At 39.7% G+C, this 22,066-nt stretch overlaps 1 protein-coding gene across 6 annotated transcripts in view; it reads right to left on the bottom strand.

The window, feature by feature from the left end:
- Positions 1–18,098, bottom strand: part of LOC103164139 (melanoma-associated antigen B4) — an 84,953-nt gene extending 66,855 nt beyond the window's left edge. For 4 of the 6 annotated variants that reach the window (XR_004771450.1, XR_003488334.2, XR_003488335.2 and 1 more), the window contains exons 1-2: positions 11,101–11,161; positions 10,380–10,650 (exon numbers count right to left, since the gene is read on the bottom strand). Coding sequence is in view for 3 of the 6 variants with exons in the window: in XM_027432714.2 (XP_027288515.1) it covers positions 10,380–10,419 (40 nt within the window). In the remaining 3 variants the exon portion in view is untranslated. Of the gene's footprint in view, positions 1–10,379; positions 10,651–11,100; positions 11,162–16,341; positions 16,406–18,037 lie in introns of those variants that run through there. The other 2 variants (XM_027432716.2, XM_027432715.2) reach the window with 2 other exon arrangements.
- Between the last annotated feature and the right edge of the window lie 3,968 nt (positions 18,099–22,066).

The raw sequence follows: 22,066 nt of genomic DNA, 5'->3' as shown, positions 1-22,066 counted from the left end.
GATACACAGGGTGGCCATGCCACATTGTTAAAGCAGGTGAAACAGATCTATGGCAAAATAGAAAAAAAAAATATTTGTTCCATGTCCGATGCACTAAATGCAAAGTTGTCTGTAACTCAGGAGGATGAACAGCAGATTTATGGTCAAATAAACACAAAGATCTGTTCCATGTCCGAGGTGTTAGATGCTAGGCTGTCTGAGGACCATAACAAAGTGAAGCATATCTGTAGCCAAATAGAAACAAGAATCTGTTCTGTGTCTGAGACTTTAGATGTAAGGATAGCTGATAACCAGAACAAGATTGTTGACTTGGCTGAGACCATTTGCTCCATGTCTGACATATATACTACCACAGGTCAAAAGCTTGAGTCTAGCATTGGATATCTGGAAAGCAATTTACATGCCATTCAGATGCTATCTAAGAGGAGCATATTAGAGGTTTAGAAGCACATGTAGATGAAGAAATAAGGAAACTTAATGATTCTTTAACATGCTGGAATTTCATATTATTCATGAAATTGAAACTGTTCGTAAGACTATGGTAGCGAGGCTAAAAGCATGAGATTACTTGGAAACGGACTCACTCCAATCCGATGCACCTACTCCACTCAAACATCAGGGCAAGTCTCCTAAGGTTGTTATGCGTACATCACTGGTGTTCCCAGCAACCATGATAGAAAAACCACCCTCTAAAAAGCATCCTCATGGGCAGATGGCATATCAATGGCAGCCCATACAGTTGAAAGACCTCAAGGGTATTAAGGAATCAGTTGTCTCATATGGTCTCCATAGCCCTTGTGTAAAACAATTATCACATTCACGGGCAACTTTCAACAGGGTGACATGCACAGACTGGGAACACCTAGTATCTGCTGTGCTTGAAAATTTGTTTCAGATACAGTGGAGAGCTCAATGGAGGGAGGAAGAAAAAGCCCTTGAGCTTCAAGGAGTAAAGAAAGGTTATGAAGTTCCCCAAGATAAGATTCTTGATGAGGGTATTTATACTGACCCACAGGTTCAGGCTGAATATGATGACCATATATTGTTCTTATGCAGAAGAGCAGCCTTAAATGCCTGGGACAAGATTTGTGAGCCAGGAGAGTGGAGACTTTTACTAATATATAACAGGAACCAACAGAAGAGTTCTCTGACTTTTTACAAAGACTAACTAGGGCAGTAGAATTACAGGTGACAGATCTAGAAATGAGAAAATCAATCATATACACTATAGCTTATGAAAATGCAAACCCAATATGCAAAAGGATACTTTTGCCTTTAAAGATCAGATCAGTGCCACTAGAGGAATGGGTTTTGCATACAGCCAACCTCGAATATAATGTACAAGATACAGGAGCTTGGGTAGGAGAGGCAATCTTGAAAGATTTAAAATGGCAACAGGAGGTTAAATGTTCTAAATGCAATGAACCAGAGGCTTGGGAAGGAGAAGCACCTTACAGAGGTCAACATAGGCACCAAGAGGCCAGATGCTATCACTACTATGAACCAGGAACTTGGGTAGGAAGATCCTTCCACAGGGGGGCAAGAAGGCACCAGGAACCTAGATGTTTCAACTGTAGCAGAATAGGACATATTAAGAGAAATTGTAGGCAAAGGAATTCTAGCAATGCCTCATACAGAAGGCCTCCACCTTCTGGATTATATAGGAGATGTGGTAAGGGCAGACACTGGACCAATGAATGTAGATTGACCAGAATATCTATCCATCTCAAATACATCTCTGTATATCTAGGAAACATAACTAATATAAGTTTTGACTATTATATGTGACTATATACAATTTGTACTTAATTATGTATTACATTTTAAAAGATCTGTACCTAAACCAGAGGAGAAATATACATATGACAAAATTGAACTTAGATTTGTATCAGCAAATGAAGATCCATTCCAATACAAAGTACTCATTTCTATATTATATTCCTCCTTTTTCCTTTGAAAGGTGATTGACTGTGATTATTACCATTTTAATGCATCATTTGAGACTAGAGACCTATTTCCTTTTGTTAACATTCATGCATTTACAATCTTATTTCATACCCATTTGTGTGGCCACACCATACATACAGGACATACATATGACTTGCTCATGGTCCGGGAGCCACACTGTTGAAAGTTGGTTATCAAACATTTTTGGATGCATTTTTGCATCTGTGACATTGAGGGGAATTGCTTTGTATTTTTTCTGTTGTATCTTTATCCAATTTTTGGCATAATTTTGACATTGTATTGGTTAAGTAAAATGAATTTGATGGTGATCAATTTTGAAAAACAAAGACATGTTTTCTTTTTGGAACCTAGCTTTTTAAAGATTCAATTCTATTTTATGTGTATATGTGAGTGTCTGTGTGTATGTATATGTACCATGTGCATGCAGGTGTCTGAAGAGCCCTGAAGAAGTCATCAGAAGCCCTGAAACTAGAATTACAGGAAGTTGTAAACTGCCATTTTTGGGAATGGAACCTGGGTCCTAGAGCACTGAGCACTCCTAACTACTAAGCAATCTCCCCATGCTCCTGGATGCTAATTTCTTTTTTTACCTTTTCTGGGCCTCTCTATATTCCTTGCTACCCTAGAACTTGCTATATAAACCAGACTGGCTGAAAATCTCACAGAGTGGATCTTTATTATTATTATTATTATTATTATTATTATTATTAATTTTACATCACTGCAGTTTCAGTTGCCCCCTCTTTTCTCCTCCCATTCTGTCCCTCCCTTCTACCCTCCCCTTCACCTACCCTCAATCCACTTCTCTGTTTCTGTTCAGAAAGGGGAAGGCCTCCCATGTATATCAACAAAACATGACATATCATGTTGCATGAAGACTAAGCACCTCTCCTTGTATTAAGGCTGAGCAAGGCAAATGATACTGATGAGGAAAAAGTTCTCAAGAGCCAGCCAAGGTATTGGGGACAACCTTTGCTCCCATTGTTAGGAATATCACAAGTACATCAAGCTAGACAACTGCCGCATATATGTAGAGGCTCCCTGATTGTTGAATCAGAAACTGTGGGTTCCTATGAGCCAGGTTAGTTGGTTCTGTGGCTTTTCTTGTGATGTTCTTGACACCCCTGGATCCTACAATCCTTCTTCCCTCTCTTCAGCAGGATTCCTTGAGCTTGGTCTAATGTTAGACTGTGTGTGCATTTCTGCACCTGTTTCCATTAGTTACTGGATAAAGGTTTCTCTGATGAGAAAGCAAAATGACTCTGAGATTCCATCTTATACTTGTCAGAATGGCTAAGATCAAAAACACAAATGACAGATTATGTTGGAGAGGATGTGGAACAAAGGGAGCACTCCTCCTTTGCTGGTTGGAGTACAAACTTGTACAGACACTTTGGAAATCAATATGGCAGGTTCTGAGAAAATTGGCAAGCAATCTACTTCAAGACCCAGTTATACCACTCCTGGGCATAAACACAAAGGATGCTCCTTCTTACCACAAATTCACAGCAGCTTTATTCATAATAGCCAGAATCTGGAAACAACCTAGATGCCCCTTAACTGAAGAATGGTAAAGAAAGTGTGGTACATTTACACAATGGAGTATTACTCAGATGTTAAAAGCAATGACATCAGGAAATTTGAAGGGAAATGGATAGAACTAGAAAAAATCATCCTGATATAGGTAACCCAGACCCAGAAAGAGAAGCATGGTATGTACTCATTTATAAGTGGTTATTAACTGTAAATTAAAAGATAACATGTTACAATCCACAGACCCAGAGGCTAGGTAACAAGGAGGGCCCAAGGCAGGATGCCTGGATCTCCCTGGGAAGGGGAAATAGAAGATATCTTCTGGGTGGACTGGGGGGCAGGGAGCATGGTAATTAGGGTCAGGTTGGGGGGATGGATGGAAAGAGAGAGAGATAGAGAGTACTAAAAGAAATTACTGTAAAGGAAGCATTTCAGGGTCAAGTAGAAACCAGATGCAAGGGAAACTCCCATGAATCTGCAAGGATTACCCAAACCAAGACTCCTAGTGAAAGTGGATATGTAGTCTGAACTGGCCATCTCCTGTGATCAGATTTGTGACTATCCCCGTAGTTGTCAGAGAACTTTTAATGTTTATACAGATGTATATAAGTAGGTAAGAGTGGGCATAAATTATGAAACTAGGTAGAACACAAGAGGGGAAAATTGGTGTTTAGGAATGTAGGGGAGAGCCAAAAGGACACATGGGACATGAAAATGAAAAGCAGGCTACTAGTGCTACCAGGAAGCAAGAGGGGCAAGGGAGTAGGGAGAAAAGGAAGTGGAAGGATAAATAAAAACAAATATTGCTTGAAAATTTTCATAATGAAATGTAATAGTTTACATACCAATAAACATCTTAAAAACAAAGCTTACGAGACTTAACTAATTACTACATTCAACCATATATTATTTACTTTGGGGAGGAGATATTTCTTTAATTTTTTTCATTTATTTTAAATACTGACCAGTTTTCCCTCTTTCCTCTCCTCCCATCTCTCATCTATCCCCCATCCACTCCTATTATTTCTTTTAGTTTCATAAAATCACAAGGTTACATGAAATCTGAAGGAAAAACAAAAACAAATTCTATGAAAATACCAAATACAACAAAGCTTCTGTCTATGAACTAATATTCCATGACATTTTCCCTTACAATACCAACACAACTTTACAATAAATTATGTATTCAGGAAGTTGTAAAACTAGATTTATATACCATTACCAATATAGGTTCAATATATATAAAATAAAAGTCAGTGGAAGTACAAGAAAAATGTAATAATACCAAAAGTTAATTGTTAAAAGTTCTTGTGAACAACTGTTAGTAAACAAACAGAAAATGCTTGATTATTTATCTGTGATTAGCAAACTTTACCCCCACACACACCATGAAATCAATACTTGCTGAGTCTTCATTCCTTTCAAACATAAAATGACTACTTATCTCATCATATGTTTTCATTTACAAAGATTTTGATATTAGAACTTAGAAAATACATCTTAGGTAATATTTATTTTTATTAATTCTCTGAGGATTTCATACAATGCATTTTAATATAGTCACTGTCCCTTTCCCAACTCCTCTCATTACCACCTTCTTCATTCTCTCATTTCTTCCCACTCAACTTGAGATTTTTTTCTTTTATTTTATTCCCTTCATTGAGTTAAATTTGTGTTGCTCAGCCAGTCTTCAGAATGGAGCCTGCTTTGTTATGTGCTCCCCTAACAGGTGCCATATCATCAAAGAAAACTAAATCTCCTAACTATAGTTATCAAACAACAATAGTTTCTCACCTAGTCATGGGATTTTGTGCCCACATTCTCTCTATATGATGGGATTTTTTCTGTCTTCAGTCTGTACAGATATTCTGTATCCCTGTGGGTTCCTATGTGCATCTACCCTGCTGTGCCTGGAAAGTTCTGTTTCCTTGATATTATCAACCATGCCCAGTCTTATAATTTTATGCCCACCCCCATTCCTCAAAGATCACTGAGCTTCGGGAAAAGAGGTGTGATATACATATGCCATTTTGGACTAAGCACTCCATAATCTTCTATTCTCTGTACTTTGATCAGTGGTGCATCTCTGTATTAACTGTCATCTATAACAAGGAGAAGTCTCTCTTATGAGGATTTAGAAATTCTCTGACCCATGAGTACAGCAATTAGTCATTATAAGTCATTTTAATACTATGTGCAGTTAACAGAAGTAACAGGTTTTCCCCTAGGGCCTATAGCCAACCTATCTACAGGTTCTTGGGTCCCTTAATAGTGACAGTTTTGAGCATTCCATCTCATGAATTCAGTCTGAAATCCAATCAGAAAGTGGTTGTTAACTGTCTAGAATTTATAATTCTTTTTTGATTTTTCAAGACAGGGCTTCTCTGTATTGCTTTAGAGGTTGTCCTGGCACTCACTCTGTTGACCAGGCTGGCCTCACAGAGATCCACTTGTCTCTGCCTCCCGAGTGCTGGGATTAAAGGCGTGTACCACCAACGCCGGGCCTAGAAAGTATTTTTTTAAGGAATAACAAGCCCAAAGAGATAAAAGTGCAGCTAAAGAATGCCTAGATGAAGAGTTATAGTCTCAGATGGGAACATCATAAAATAATAAAATCAACAAACTAGGTATACATTTCCACATGTTAGAAATCAGTATAGAATCTTGAATCAATCATACAAAGGAAAAAATGTATGGAGTAGAAAACAGATAAACAAATTTGTATCAGTGAGCCTGTACATAGCCTTTTGAATTGAAACATCTCTGGAAATCACAATCAAGAGAACAATAAGTAAGCTCCCTCACAACAAAACAAGAAAAAACAACCACCACCCTAATATCTATCAGAATTGCACATCATAATTTGGAAATAAAGATAAGACAGGATTTTTTTGAGAGAGAGAGAAATAAAAGCAAGTAATGGAAAGAACATTTGATGACAATATTAAGAGATACTTTCCTTTGCTATGTTTTTCTTTTGGCTCAAAATAATGTCATTCTCATAACTCACATCAATATAAATGTTTCTTTTTTTTGATTTTTCGAGACAGGTTTTCTCTGTGTAGCTTTGGAGCCTATCCTGGCACTCACTCTGGAGACCAGTCTGCCCTCAAACTCACAGAGATCCATCTACCTCTGCCTCCCGAGTGTTAGGATTAAAGGCGTGTGCCACCAACGCCCTGCAATATAAATGTTTCTTAAGAAAAGCTTTGAATGATAATTGTGAGATTGAATTTTTAAAAATCATATGTGTAAATAAAATGAGTAATTTTTATTTAATGAGCTAAACTGGTTATCTTACTTAGGTTTCTATAATATAGAAGGCATATGATTTTATTCAGTAGATGTGATTGGCATCTCTTTCTGCCTGCTATGATAAAAATTAGCATGTTTCTCTGAGAATCTGAGAACTACTGAGCTACCGTGATATTTAGTAATGGTGAGTTCAGCACTGGTTTGTCTTATGAGACAGTCTCTTGCTCTTGAGTATTTGCTAGCTTCAAGACTGTAATCCTCCTGACTCAGCCTTCCAACCCTTATCCTGTTCATATATTGGATGTTTGTTCTCCTGATAGTAAGGAGTAAAAATGTGAGTAAATTTTTAGTCTGAAGATCATAGGAGAGGCTCAAACTATATCTAGAAATGGGTAACAATATAACTTGGGATGTGGCAAAACTGCATAAGGGTCAAGCTAACAATGTTATTTGTGGTATACATGGCTTTTCTGTTTGAAATTTTCCCTTTTATTGCCTTTTGGCCATTTAAAAATATTCACTCATACAATTTTCTACATCTGAAATTTGTAAAGCAGATAATAAGAGCTGGATCCATTATTAAATTTTGAATTATGTGCCAGTGATTGGCTATGTGCTTCTTTCAAATGCTCACAATCACTGCTAACTGCATTCTAAGAGGCCTGGTGGGTATAACTATTTAATCATCTTAATTTCTCGGGTGACTTTTCTTCTTAGCCTTTATTTGCCATAACTTCATCAAGGTTGGCTTGAAAAGCACTGGTTCTAGCATCCTAAGATGTCTATGGAATATTTAATTACAAATTGAAAAATTGAGCCTGTTAGCATTCAGGAAAGAATTACAATTCCCTCACCATTATCTCCAAGGGGCCCACACATTTTTTAGTGTGAGAGGCCAAAACATAGGCTCAATATATACTTCTGCTAAAATCATAGCTACCTCCATTTAAATCAAACTGCAAAAGCATCTGGCTTTCCATAAATCAAAATCTTGTTGCTATGTTTAAAGGGATGTTTCCATTTAAAGGAGAATTCTAATCAATAAAGAAATTAAATAAAAGGTGCAGGCTTCATCTGGAAACATTTCCCTGATAACCTTCCCACACATTCATTCTCTTGACATATCTTTGCAGCCCAGGAGATGTGAGCTTGTTTGGGATAACTTATAAATCTCCCCATTGGTAGGAGTGACAAGATGACTCTCTTGATACTTCGCAAAGGGCTATAGATCTTTGGTTAAAATAAAGTGGGCTTAACTTTCCTTCATCAGCAATGTGCAAACTCACCTCATTGGTGAAACATCACTACTATCTACAGTAACAGGATCACTTGGTCTTCAAACAGATCACTTAACAAAGTGAAAATCAAATTAAAACCCTAACACTTGTCTGTACTTGATTATCTGGGTTACATGGTCTGATTGTTTTAAAGATTTATTGAAACAAACTCAACTTTCCTCTCTAACTAGCAGCTTTAAAAAAAAAAAAAAAAACCTCTAAATGCTTGTTAAAAGTTTCAAACGAAAAGGTTAAATCTTTTCTTATATTTTCCCTTCGGCTCAGAGAATCCACCTAGACTACAGACAGGAGCATAGCCTCCGTGGCTATTAATGAGCAGAAACCTTGACATGTTCCTTAGCACACTCCATTTCTACAATGCCTTTGATGGTGACTCTGAGGGAAAGAACCGATGGGCAGACTGGATTAAAAGGGCTCCACTTTGAAGACTTCATTCAAGACACAGACGACTAATCGTTCACAACACAGAGGTGCATGGAAGATGGGGGTGAATACTTTCCGGCATATAACTACTTTGTGAACACTGCTAAAGCTTGCTCATTTTTACTGTTGTTTTCTTCTTAAGGTCATTTCAATTCCTTTTATAGTTTTGCTTTTTAAAATTTAATATTATTTATCTCTATGTGCATCTGCATGTTTGTATGGGTACCACCTGCATGCAGGTGCCTGCAGAGACCAGAAAGGATATCAGATCTCCTGGAACTGGAGTTAGAGTTGGCTGTAAGCCACCCGTGGTTTGTGATGAGAACTTAACTTGGGTTTTCCTTAAGAACAGCAAATGGTCTTAACTGCTGAGCCATCTCCATGTGTCTAAGCTCATTTCATATTATAGTAAAACATAGTGTAGAAATAGACAACAAAGAAAAATGCACACAAGGAAATGACACCCCATTTAGATCACTTTTAGATTCTTTTAGCTCATTTCCAACAGCTGGTGTCTTATCAGTTTGTGATTTATAAAATTAACTGTGTACCTGTCACTTGGAGATTTTGTTAAAATGAATATTTGATTTTATAAGTCTACACTGGGCTCGGGTGTAGTGATGGGAGGCTCTTAAGCAATGTGGCTGCTCTGGTTCTATGGACCACATTTCTAATACCAAATCTGTAAAATACTTTGTTGCATTATTGTAATTAAAGTATATTCATCTTACCTACTTTACAAATTTACCCTAGAAATAAAAGAACACAGTCATAATCAGATTAAATGTCAAACCAGACACATTGAATTTAACATAACAACTCATTTAACCTTAATAGAAATTCCAGAAGTTAGGGAGTATTATCTATACTTCCTAAGAGAAAGACTAAGAAAAAGAAGTGCTAAGAAGCCCATCCAGCATCACATACCTGTAGCACAAATGATAAAAACCTGGAGACAGATATTTGGGTTCAAGCTGAAGATCAGAAAAGCAAAGCAGCCAAGCCACTAGAGAGTTCTCACCTCTACCAAGGTTGAAAACAAAGAGGGGCAATTCTGTCCTCAGCATGACGTCACTGCTCTCCACCAAACCTCCTACTCCCCTGAGACTTCCCTGAGCTCCAGTTGTATACTCCTCTCTAGTTCTGGGACTAAGGGTGTGTCAATCCAAGTCCTGGGATCAAAGGTGTCATCTCTGTTTCTCCTTTAGACTGATTCACTCTCACGTAGCCCAGGGTAGCATTGAACTCATAGAGATCCATCTGCCTCTGTCTTGTCTCCTGAGTGCTGGGATTAAAGGTGTGGTCACCACTGCCTGTCCTCTGTGGCTAACTAGGGATTTAGATGTGTGGCTAGCTAGTGGCTTAGTGTGTGTGTAGCTAATTAGTGGCTTAGCTCCTTTTTCACACACACACACACACACACACACACACACACACACACACACACACTAGTTCAAATTAGAAACAAGCCTGCTTCATATATCAGTTCTCCTCTCCTCCTCCAACCACCACTAACCCCCAACCCCATCACCCCTGTGCTCCCCAGGCCCTCCATGGGGGATCCCCAAAGTCTGTCATATCATCCTGGGCAGGACCTAGGCCCTCACCCACATGTCCAGGCTGAGAGACCACCCCTCCACATGGAAGGGCTCCCAAAGTCCTTTCTTTCTTATTTATTTATTTATTTATTTATTTATTTATTTATTTATTTATTTTTGGTTTTTCAAGACAGGGTTTCTCTGTGTAGCTTTGGAGCCTATCCTGGCACTCTCTCTGGAGAACAGGCTGGCCTCGAACTTACAGAGACCCTCCTGCCTCTGCCTCCCGAGTGCTGGGATTAAAGGCATGTACCACCAACACCTGGCCCCAAAGTCCTATCTTAAGCCAGGGATAAACACTGACCTTCTGCCAGAGGTCCCATAGAATGCCGAGGCCTCCTCATTTACATCCACAATTCAGGGGTCTGTATAAGTTCTGTGCTGGCCTCCCTGACATCAGTCTGGGGTCCACGCACTCCTCCTTGTTCAGGTTAGCTGTTTCTGTGGGTTTCACCAGCCTGGTCTTGACCTTGTTGCTCTTCACTCCTTCCTCTGTGCCTTTGGGTTCCAGAGTTAAGCATGGTGTTTAGCTGTGGGTGTCTGCCTCTGCTTCCATCAGCCACTGGATGAGGGCTCTAGGATGGCATAAAAAGTAGTCATCAGTCTCATTATAGGTGAAGGGCATTTAGAGTAGCCTCTCCACTATAGATTAGATTGTCAGTTGGTGTCATCCTTGTAGATCTCTGAAAATCACCCTAGTGCCAGATCTCTCCTCAAACATATAAATGGCTCCCTCTGTTATGGTATCTTTCATCCTGCTCTCCTCTATTTTCCCCCGACTCAATCTTTCTGCTCCTCCATTTACTCCTCTCCCCTCTTCTTCTCCTCCTCTCATTCTGCCATCTCCCTTTCCCCTACCCTCTTGGTCCCAATAAGTTCAGAAGATCCAGCCCCTTCCCATTCTGCGGGGTCCATGCATTCTTCTCTTAGAGTTCTCCTTGCTTCCAAGTTCCTTTGGTGATGTGCATTGTAGGTGCATAATCCTTACCTCTATGTCTAAAATTCATATATGAACGAGTACATACCATGTTTGTCTGTTTTTGACTGGGTCACCTCACTCAGGATGGTTTCTTCTAGTTCCATCCGTTTGCCTGCGAATATCAAGATTCCATTGCTTTTTTCTGCTGAGGTGGCTTAGCTCTTAACTAGGTTTGTGGCTAACTAGTGGCCTAGCTCTGTACTCTGATCTTTAGGCAAGGTTTATTTGTTAGATTACAAACTAAATATCACTACACATACCCGGAAAATGGAACTACATTTCTCACAGTGGTTTCATGTCCAGTTATGTAGTACAGGGTTTGATATGAGCAAAACATTCTCACATATGGGCATGTTTTGATCCATACAATATATGCCTAGTGAGAAAGGTGTAATGGACCTTATTATCCTTGTTTTGTAGATAAGTAAGACAGCAAAGATGAAACTGCAGTGGTAGTTTTCTACAGCTAATTAGCAGCAGAGCTAGAGCAGTCACAGATCTTTCTAACTCCAGTTCCCTTCCTTTTATTATTATGATATGTAACAACAATAAATTGGTTAACTGGAACAAACATACCAACAACAATCAGTAATATGTTCCAGAAATTTCCAACTGGGTAAGTAGCATTATTTGCAAAGAAAGCCCATTTAAATAACTTTAAAACATAAGACATAGGTCAGGTGTGGTGATGTATGTCTGAACTATCAGCACTTGGGGGGCTAAGGAAGCAAGATTGCCATGAGTTTGAGGCCAGCGTTGGCTACATAGTTATTTATAGGATAGCCAGTAGTACATGTAGGGGACACCTTAACCACACCTGGTAGGGGCTGGCTACAGGTATGCCTTCGAGGGCATGGTCAGGGTGACATAGGGAAGGTTTAAGAGTTAGGGGCATGCACGTGGGCTTCCCTTCTTCTGTTTCATCTTTGGCTGGGTAGGTTGCTCTGTAAGTAAGGCTTTTCCCTAATAAATACACTTATATTTTTACCTGACTCCGTATTGGTAATTTCCCACATTAATCTGGTGTCAGGAGCAGGGTCTTGTAAACTTAGGCCCGTTTGGGAGAGCCCAAGAGTCTCACAAGGACAGCAGACTAGCTGGCCCGGAAAGCCCCTCTCTCCACAGGTGCTTCCAGCTGGAAGCCAACCCACTGTGCGACACAAGAACATTCCCACTGCCCCTGAGCCGCTCAGAACAGTCTGCCAGCTGGGAGAGTTTTACAGACCTCCCCATGGTTTTACTGCTGCAGTTTCTTGCTTTGAGCACACAGGACCAGCCTGGATTGCAGCCCTCCTGCACCCGGAATCCCCTTGCCCTTCACAAACCCCAGGGCCTTAGCAGGCCCCAAGCCAAGTTGGCCTCGGCATTCAGCAGGATCTACGGCTTCCCCTGGCCATGGCGGCCGTACAGCCGAGCCTCTCTCAGAGGTTGTGGCCGAAAGGCCTTACATGCTCCCAGCTAAGCACAGCCATATGTGTGACTCCAGCACTGCCTCCGCCACCATCTTGCCTGACTGGGAGATGCCAAAAGCTGCTCAGACTAGATGAATGCATGTGCTACCTGCTGGCCAAAGATAGTTACTGCATCTGGAGTAGAAGCCACCAGGTAAAATCTTGGCAGAATATTTATCATTTGCTTCAATTGGTAATATCTTTGCTTCTTATGTGAATTCAATGTTCGAGGAGGATGCTAATCTGCCAATTACCTGCCTATATGCAGTAATGGCAGTTAGCTTGCTGGTACAAATAATATTACTAGCCAGAGGTCTGAGGAACAGAGACAAAGATAACCTCACCACCTGCTTGCAGGAAATAACAGTTTTACACAATGAGGTTTTGGAGAACAGATTAGGTCATGCCACATTTGTGCAGCATGTAAATAGAAGTTGGATGACAACCTTGGCTTTATATCCAATATGCTAAAGGCAGAGCTGTCTGTTACCCAGGATGAGGTGCAGCGTATTCATGATAAGATAAACACAAGGAGATGCTCCATGTCTGAGGCATTAGAGGCTAGGCTGTCAGAGGACCGTGACGAACTAAAGAATATCTGTAGCCAACTAGAAACTCAGATATGTTCTGTGTCCCAGAAATTAGATGCAAAGGTACAAAATGTCCAGGATAGGGTTGAAGAATTGGATAATGTCATTCAATCTATTGTGGAAGCATCTAAGGCAGAAAATCACAAATTTGAGTCTAGTTTCAAATGTTCGGAAGATAATTTACAGAATAGGGCTGACATATTAGACAGATCCATTTGGTAAATTGCTGAGTCCTCCACCTCAACAAATCATGACCTTGAGTCTAGGCCCCAATATTTAGAAGGCAATTTCCATGCCTTCCAGATGTTGTCTAAGGATAAGCATATTAAAGACCTAGAAAAACCTGTAGAGGAGCAGTTAGAGCAATTTACAAATTCTCTAACATGCATGGAATCCTTTATGATGCAGGAAATCAAAACTTTTCATGAGGATATCATTACTAGGCTTAAAGATCATTGGGATGCCTCAGAGACAGAATCACTCCAATCCGAGGCACCTACTCCACCCAGGCATCATGAATACTCTTCTAAAATTGTTATGCATACACCATTAGTGTTCCCAGCAACTGTGGTAGAAAAGCCACCTTCTAAGAAACACCCTCAGGGACAGACGGCTTATGTACCTATACAGCTGAAGGATCTTAAGAATATTAAAGAATCAGTTGTCTCATATGGTCTCCATAGCCAATACATAAAACAGCTAATACATTCGTGGGCAACCTTTAACAGGGTGATGCCCACGGACTGGGAACAATTGGTGGCAATGTACTTGAGAATTTGTGCCAAATCCAAAGGAGGGCTTTGGTCAGGGAAGTAATGAAGCTTCTCGAGCCTCAAGGCATAAAGGACGGTTATGAAGCCCCCACTAGATAAGATTCTTGGTGAGGATATTTATGCTAACCCACAGGATCAGGCTGAATATGATTGCCATATACTGTCCCTGTGCAGGAAAGTAGCATTAAATGCCTGGGATAAGGTTCGTGAGCCAGGAGAATGCCTAGAAGCTTATACCAGAATAGAACAGGGACCTACAGAACAGTTCCAAGACTTCTTACAAAAGATACCTAGGGCAGTAGAATTACAGGTAACAGATCAGAAAGAAGACAATCAATTATGTATACAATAGCTTATGAAAATGCAAACCCAATATGCAAAAGAATACTTTTGCCTTTAAAGAACAGATCATCTTTGCTAGATGAATGGGTTTTGCATGCAGCCAAAATTGACTATGCTGTGCAAGATATTGGAGCATGGGTAGGAGAAGCCATGTTGAAAGGTTTAAAAAGGCAACAGGAGATTAAAAGTTCTAGAGGTGAGGATGCAAGGGCTTGGGAAGGAGAAGCACCTTACAAAGGTCAACATAGGTACCAAGAGGCCAGAGGTTATTACTACTATGAACCAGAACCTTGGGTAGGAAGAGCCTTCCTCAGGAGACCACGAAAGTGCCAGGAACCTAGATGTTTCAGCTGTGGTAGAATGGGACATATTAAGAGAAATTGTAGACAAGGGAATTCTAACAATGCCTCATATGGAAGGCCTGATAATACAGAATTAACTTCACTGTTTATAAAATTATAGGAAACAATCAGAAACAGAAGTAATCCTATATACACTACACATATCAGATCCCATACGGGTTTTCCAGGGCCACTAGCACAAGGCAATGATGAGACTGATTGTTTATTAATTGGAATTGTGCTAGAAGCCTCAGAATTTCATAAGAAACATCATGTAAATAGCAAAGGTTTGAAAAAGGACTTCTCCATCACTTGGCAACAAGCCAAGGAGATAGTGAGAAAGTGTCCTACTTTTTCTTTTTATAACCAAACTCCATTGCCAGCAGGCTGCAATCCTAAGGGCATTTGGAGAAATGAGGTTTGGCAGATGGATGTCTTTCACTTTGCAGAATTTGGAAATTTTAAATATGTGCACCATACTATAGACACATTCTCAGGGTTCCAATGGGCTACTGCTCTTAACTCTGAAAAAGCTTATTCTGTTATTACACACCTGCTAGAGGTGATGGTGATTATGGCTATACTTGCACAAATAAAAACTGATAATGCTCCAGCATATGTCTCCACAAAATTGGAACAGTTTTTCAAATATTATAACATAAAGCATATAACCGGTATACCACACAATCCAACGGGACAAGCAGTGGTTGAGCGATCTAATAGAATACTTAAGGAGATGCTCCATCCCATCTAACATGGACTGGATACAATCTATCCAAGACTTTCACTATACTAACCTCCTGCAGGACCCCACAAGGCTATCACTGTCCCATTTCAGCAGGAAGTAACTTGGAGGACACTACTCACCCTTTCCCCCATTGTTGTCATAAGGATAGTGTATACCTAGTTAGGGATAGCTTCCTATTGTTTATGGTTGGGATTGGAAGGAGGTGTTTAGGCTTTGACACCTCCTTCAGATGACTTTAGAGTTTAATTAAAATAGATAGAATGTGGCATAAGCAGATTGTTGTATCTTCTTATATTTCACCTTTATGATAGTTAATTTTGGATACTTTACACTGTTAAGTTTTAATCCACTTTTAGACTAAAAGGGGAATTGTAGGGGACACATTAACCACACCTGCTAGTGCATGATCAGGGTGACATAGGTGTTACGATAAATCTTTCTACCATAAGCTGCCTGAGCCCTACCTCCATGTGTGAGCTTTACGCCAGCCGCCCACCCGAGTTAGGGCCCAAATGATTACACAGAAACTTGTATTAGGTACAAAGCTGCTTGGCCAATGACTAGGATTCCTCATCTGTTAGCTCAGTCTCAATTATCATAAACATATATTTTATAAGACTTATCTTATCAGACACTTTATTGGCGTCCCTCCTTGTCAGTGGATCACATCGTGGTGCTGGAGCAGGAGCCGAGGGGAAAAAGAGAAAACTTCCCATTCTCCTCGCTCAAATATGAGTCTCCTTGCTATGTCACTTCCTGCCTAGACCACCACTTCTCTACTACATCTCCCAGAATCCTCTTTGACTCCTAGTTCCGTCTAACTTGCTGTCTCATTGGCCAAACAGTATTTTATTCAACAATCAATATGATAAACATACACAGTACATTCCCCATCATCTCCTATTTTCTGTCTAAATAAAAGGATAACTTATCTTTTATAATAACTGAAGAAAACTATAACCATAACTACCTGTCTTCAATTCTATCAAAGGCCACAGAGGGATAATATATAAACTCTAGAATTGACAGAGACATCCATTACCTGGACCGTCACCCAAAGTTCCTCTGTAACGTTGGGGCATCCATCTTCAGCCTATAGGCCACATTGTGTCTGGCACACTTCTCCATTTTAACAGGAACCCTTCAGTACTGTCTTGTTTTGTAAGTTCAGCAGTCACTTTCTTGTGGGTCCTGTATGTCTAGTTTATGCAGCAACAAACAGTCCAGGCAAGAGCAGTTTCTTGCCCAAATGGCTAATCTTGCCATGTTGAAAGCAAACTCCATAATGAGTTTCTTCGATGCCCATCCTCCTTTTTGACATAATTGGTGTGCCAGGAGCAGTTGTGTCTCACTGCCAAGAAAAGTCCTAAACCATTTAAATGCCTTTTTCTGTAGGTCTTTGAAAGGTTTGAAGAATACCTATCCATCTCAAATACATCTCTGTAAATCTAGAAAACCTAACTAACCTAATTATAAGTTCTGACTATTATAGGTAAAAGATCTGTATAAACACAATACCTAAATAAGAGGAGACATATACATATCACAAAATTGACCTTAAAGTTGTATCGATAAATGAAAATCTATACCAATGTAAAGTATTCATTCCTATATCCTATTCCCCTTTTTTCTTTAAAAAAATTGACTATGCTCATTATCATTTATAACTAACCCCATTTAAATGAAAATAAACATTTATAAACAATATTTGGGAATATGGGCGTCGTTCTTTCTAAACTGTTTCCTGCTGATTGGGGGCAATGTTCATATACCATGGGGATCATGATAAAACATAGAAACCTGACCAAGTCTTTGTTTTTGTAGTCAGTAAGGCTGTATCGTCTTAGCTTTAGGGGGTCTTGTTTGATCAAACCATAATAGTCTGGAAGGAATCCATAGCTTTTTATTTTCTGTGGAAATAAAAGCAAAACCTTTATTTCTAAGTAGCCTGTCCTTAAACTTAAATTTTGAAGTTAGAGCATTTTTAAAATGTATAAGTTGGATTAATTTAGTAGCATTTATAATCAAATGTATTTTAGCAGCAATAAGTCTTTCCTCGGCAATCAAACAATTTAAAGACAACAATATGGCATATAGTATCCAGATTCTCTCTGTATTTTTTATCTTTATGTGGCTTTTTTATTACTTTACTTTTACTTTCTTTTTTTTTCTTTTTGAGACAGGGTTCCTCTGAGGAAATCCGCCTGCCTCTGCTTCCTTCAGCAAATCCTACAGGTGTGTGCCACCACAACTGGCTAATCTATTTTTTCCTGTTATGTTTTCTCTCACAAGCCTACATATATTTTTTAATATAGTGTAAACCTTTAGAGGTTTTTCTTTATCTGGATCTGTCTTTATCATCTTGGGAGTGCCGAGTCTAAACCCCAGAAGCTCTGGGATGGTGCGAGCATATGGAAGCTGCTCTGATGCCTCTCAGTGGCCGGACAGGGCAGGCTGTGGCGGCAGGTTTACTTCTTTCTCTGGAAACCTTGGGGCATGGAGTCATCCCACTTCTGACACCATTCTGTTACAATAAATCTTTCTACCATAAGCTGCCTGAGCCCTACCGCCACGTGTGAGCTTTACGCCAGCCGCCAACCCGAGTTAGGGCCCAAATGATTACACAGAAACTTGTATTAGGTACAAAGCTGCTTGGCCAATGACTAGGATTCCTCATCTGTTAGCTCAGTCTCAATTATCATAAACATATATTTTATAAGACTTATCTTATCAGACACCTTATTGGCATCCCTCCTTGTCAGTGGATCACATCGTGGCGCTGGAGCAGGAGCCAAGGGGAAAAAGAGAAAACTTCCCATTTCTCCTCGCTCAAATATGAGTCTCCTTGCTATGTCACTTCCTGCCTAGACCACCACTTCTCTACTACATCTCCCAGAATCCTCTTTGACTCCTAGTTCCGTCTAACTTGCTGTCTCATTGGCCAAACAGTATTTTATTCAACAATCAATATGATAAACATACACAGTACATTCTCCATCACATAGGGAAGGTTTGAGAGTGAGGAGTGTGCACGTGGGCTTCCTTTCTTCCTTTTCATCTTTGGCTTGTTGTACTTACTGCTGTCCTTCCAGCTGGCTAGGTCGCTCTGTAAGTAAGGCTTTTCCCTAATAAATACCCTTATATTTTTACCTGACTCAGTATTGGTAATTTCTCACATTAACTACATGTGAAAGTCTTGTTTCAAAATAAGAGAGAGACAGAGGCAGAAAAAGAGATGGAGAGACAGATAGAGATATAGACAGAGATAGAATCAGGGAGACATAGAGTGAGACAGAGACAGAGGGGTGTGTATCTTTAATTAAAGTTTGAAATATCCCCAAAGTTTAATTTTTAATGATTCCCAATGCAACAGTGATATTCCAGTTTGCAGGGCTTACAGGGTTGCAGAATACCATGTTAATAGTTTTGTGAGCATATTATTTTAATTTTCATATTTCTCAGACTTTAAATTATCAATTGATCTTTATTGATTCTTGGGGACTTAAGTAAAATGCTCTTAGGTATGCTTCTTCTTAACAAAAACAATACACAAGATTTTCTTTATATTCAACCATTTTCTCTGCTAATTCTTTCTTATTCATATTAAGCCATAATATTTTTTACCATAGTAAAATAAAAGACATTCCTTCCAACTCACTTGTTATACATACCATGTTATTGTTTTCCTCTTCTCCAGAGGCAAACATACTCAAACTATATGTACTATTCCCCTTTTCTGTTTTGCTTCTCAATCCACTATAGTTCATATCCTTACCTCATCAGTCCATTGAAACTCTTATGCCTAAACTCTTAAACTCATCACTTTCAAACATATTGGTTAACTCCACGGATCCATTTGAAATCTTAGCAGCATTTTTGCTGTGTTTGTTGAAAAATGAGGAGACTTGTGTGAAAACTTTGCCTCTGACTTTTGAAGTTATAGTGTGTATTGTTTGTCCTTGGTTTCATATTTCTTTTAATCAGCCTCGATAAATTACTCTTCCTCTATCCTTCCATTGATTAAATACATTTATAGAGTGTCTTATGTGAGCCAGTAGGGATAAAATTGTGAGTTATAAATGCATAAGAATGGAGAATGCAAATGTTAGGGTGCAAGTAAGTTCACAGGTTTAATGTCAGGAAAGTTTATGGTTTCTTCTCCTGTTGTAATTTGTTATTTACCACAAAAGACAAGGTAAATTTGACTCCTGAAATTGAACGAGAAAGTTTTGACATCTAAGTTTAGTAAATTTAGAGGGAAAAAATTGAGAAGACATTTGAAAACAAAGCTAGGTAAACTTTGAAAAATCACTGGCCAATGAATGTTATTCCAAAAGCAAAAACAAATTTTTCATCCATGATTTTGTCTTACTCAATGTAGAAAGCCATTTCTTTCTCCATGTTTTTGAAAATTGTGGTTGAATTTTTATGGCAACACTGAGGTAAAAGGAAAGTTTTTATTTTCTTTTTTCTCTTCTGTACAAGAGAAGTATCATGTTTATATACAAAACATTGACATTTTTATGCTCATTCAATGTTATGAGACCACATAAAAGGAAGTTATGAGATATATCTTCAAATAAATTTTCCTAAGATGGTAGTTGAACATTGACAGAAATATATAAAATCCAGCAAAAATTCTTCTACACTAAATGCATACTGAAGTTTTAAAAAAGACTTTAGAACATCATCATTTTTTAAAAAATAACTTTCATTTTTTTCATATATCTATACTGTATTTACATCATTCCCCCTCCCTCTGAACTTTCTTGTGACTCCTCCCCACTTCCTCTCAAATTGATGGCCTCTTTTTAAAAACTTGTTGTTGTTATGTAGAGAGGTATGAATATTTAAGAATATATATATATATATATATATATATATATATGTATGCAACAACAATTAATGAAAATGGGTCCATGAATTTGAAAAAGAGCAAGGAAGTATATACGGGAAGGTTTGAAGGGAGGAAAGGGAATAGGGAAATAATGTGATCATATTATAATTTTTTTCTCTCTCTCTCTCTGTGGCCCAAGCTATCATGAATCTCACTATGTAGAGTAGGTTGACTTTAAATTTGCAGAGGCTCATCTGTTTCTGCCTCCAGAGTGCTGAGATTGAAGGTGTGCAACATATGCCTGGCTAATTAGAGTATACTCTTTTTAATTGATTCTTTGTGGATTTCACATCACACATCCTGATCCCATTTGTATACCCATCGTTCATATCTGCCCTCTACGATTGCAACTTCCCCAACAAAAGAAAATATAATTTAAAAGAAAAGTAAACAAAAAATCCCCAAAACTGAAACAAAAAATGGAGAGAGAGAGAGAGAGAGAGAGAGAGAGAGAGAGAGAGAGAGAGTCTTAGTGTGGAAGCTGTAGTGTGACACACACAGTATAGCCTTTATTCCACACATCTTTATTTGTAAGTGTTCATTGTAATGAGTCATTGATCTGGTTTGAGGTCTCTGGCTTCTGCTACACCCTCGATACTTGGTCCTCACTGGGACTCCTCTAAGATACTCTGTTGTTGCTTTGTGTCATAGAGATCCTACAGCTTTGGATCTAGAAGTTTGGCCCCTTCACATACTCTACAAGTTCATAGATGAGGCAGATGTTGGGATGGGCCAACTCATAGCTCTTCTGAGCGCTGTAGCCAGTGAGGGGCAAAGCTGGTTCTTCCACTCTCCTGATTTTAGGGCCAGCTCTCCCACTCACCACAGGTGTCAAGGAAGGTGGAGGTCAGGGGAGGGTATCAATCCCTCACTTGGGGCCAGATCACCCAGTTCAACTGCCAGACCCCCACCTTCGTCAAAAGTGTCATGTCTACCATGCTTTCCTGGAGAAGTGCAGGGACACTCTCTCAAGTATTCCAGCTGGTAAGGAGCAGGGCCAGCTTTACCACTCTCGTGCCCCAAGACCAACTTTCTGTCCTGCAGTAGGTGGCAAGTGGCATGGGGACATTTCTCCTTTGCCTACAACACCATGTAGCAGACAGATAATGGGGCTAGCTCTCCCACCCCCATGCCTTCAGGGCTAGCTCACCTGCACCCCACCAATGGGGTCAGGTATACTGTGCTGCCCAGGCAGATGCAGCAGATACACTCCTGAGTGCTCAGTTGGTGGGAGGCAGAGTCATTTCTCCCTAGTGCTGCAGCCAATGAGGAGCAGGGCCAACTCTGTGAAGCCCTAGTCTCACTGTCTTTGGTAGTAGTAGGAACCTCAGACATCAACACAGACCTTGGTGGCAGCTGGGCCACAGGCCCAGACATGTCCTCCACCACAGTATGACCCATATGGCTCTGTTGCTGGATGTGGCTTGAAAGAGGGAGTGGGGAGGCTGGCTTGAGTGTGAAGGGGCTGAGGACTTCCTTGCTTGGAGCAGGTGCTGACTGGAGCTGCTGAACTCAGCTGGAAAAGAGCAGGGACTACGACTGACTGAAGAAAGGCTTCTAAGGGAATCTGTGCTCTCTTTAGTCTGATTGAAGCTGCAGATCTGGCAGATGCTCTGGACCCACCTTTTCATGTTGGTCTCTGTCTCAGCCACCAGGTAGAAGGTGTGCTCGTTGGTCTTGATATCAAACATAAAACTCTTCCCTTCCACAAGTTGCCTTTGTTCAGAATATTTTCTAACAGCAACAGAAAGTCAACCTAGAACAAGTTAACATTCTTGGGTTTTGGCTGGAGCATCAATTTAAAATTTGACACAGTGTTAGGTTACTGGCATAAAGACCTAGGGGCTCTTGGGATTCACTGGTCTCTTAC

The sequence above is a fragment of the Cricetulus griseus genome, chromosome X (genome assembly GCF_003668045.3).
Source record: "Cricetulus griseus strain 17A/GY chromosome X, alternate assembly CriGri-PICRH-1.0, whole genome shotgun sequence".
Classification (NCBI taxonomy): Eukaryota; Metazoa; Chordata; class Mammalia; order Rodentia; family Cricetidae; genus Cricetulus; species Cricetulus griseus.
This window is presented reverse-complemented; position numbering and strand designations above follow the sequence as displayed.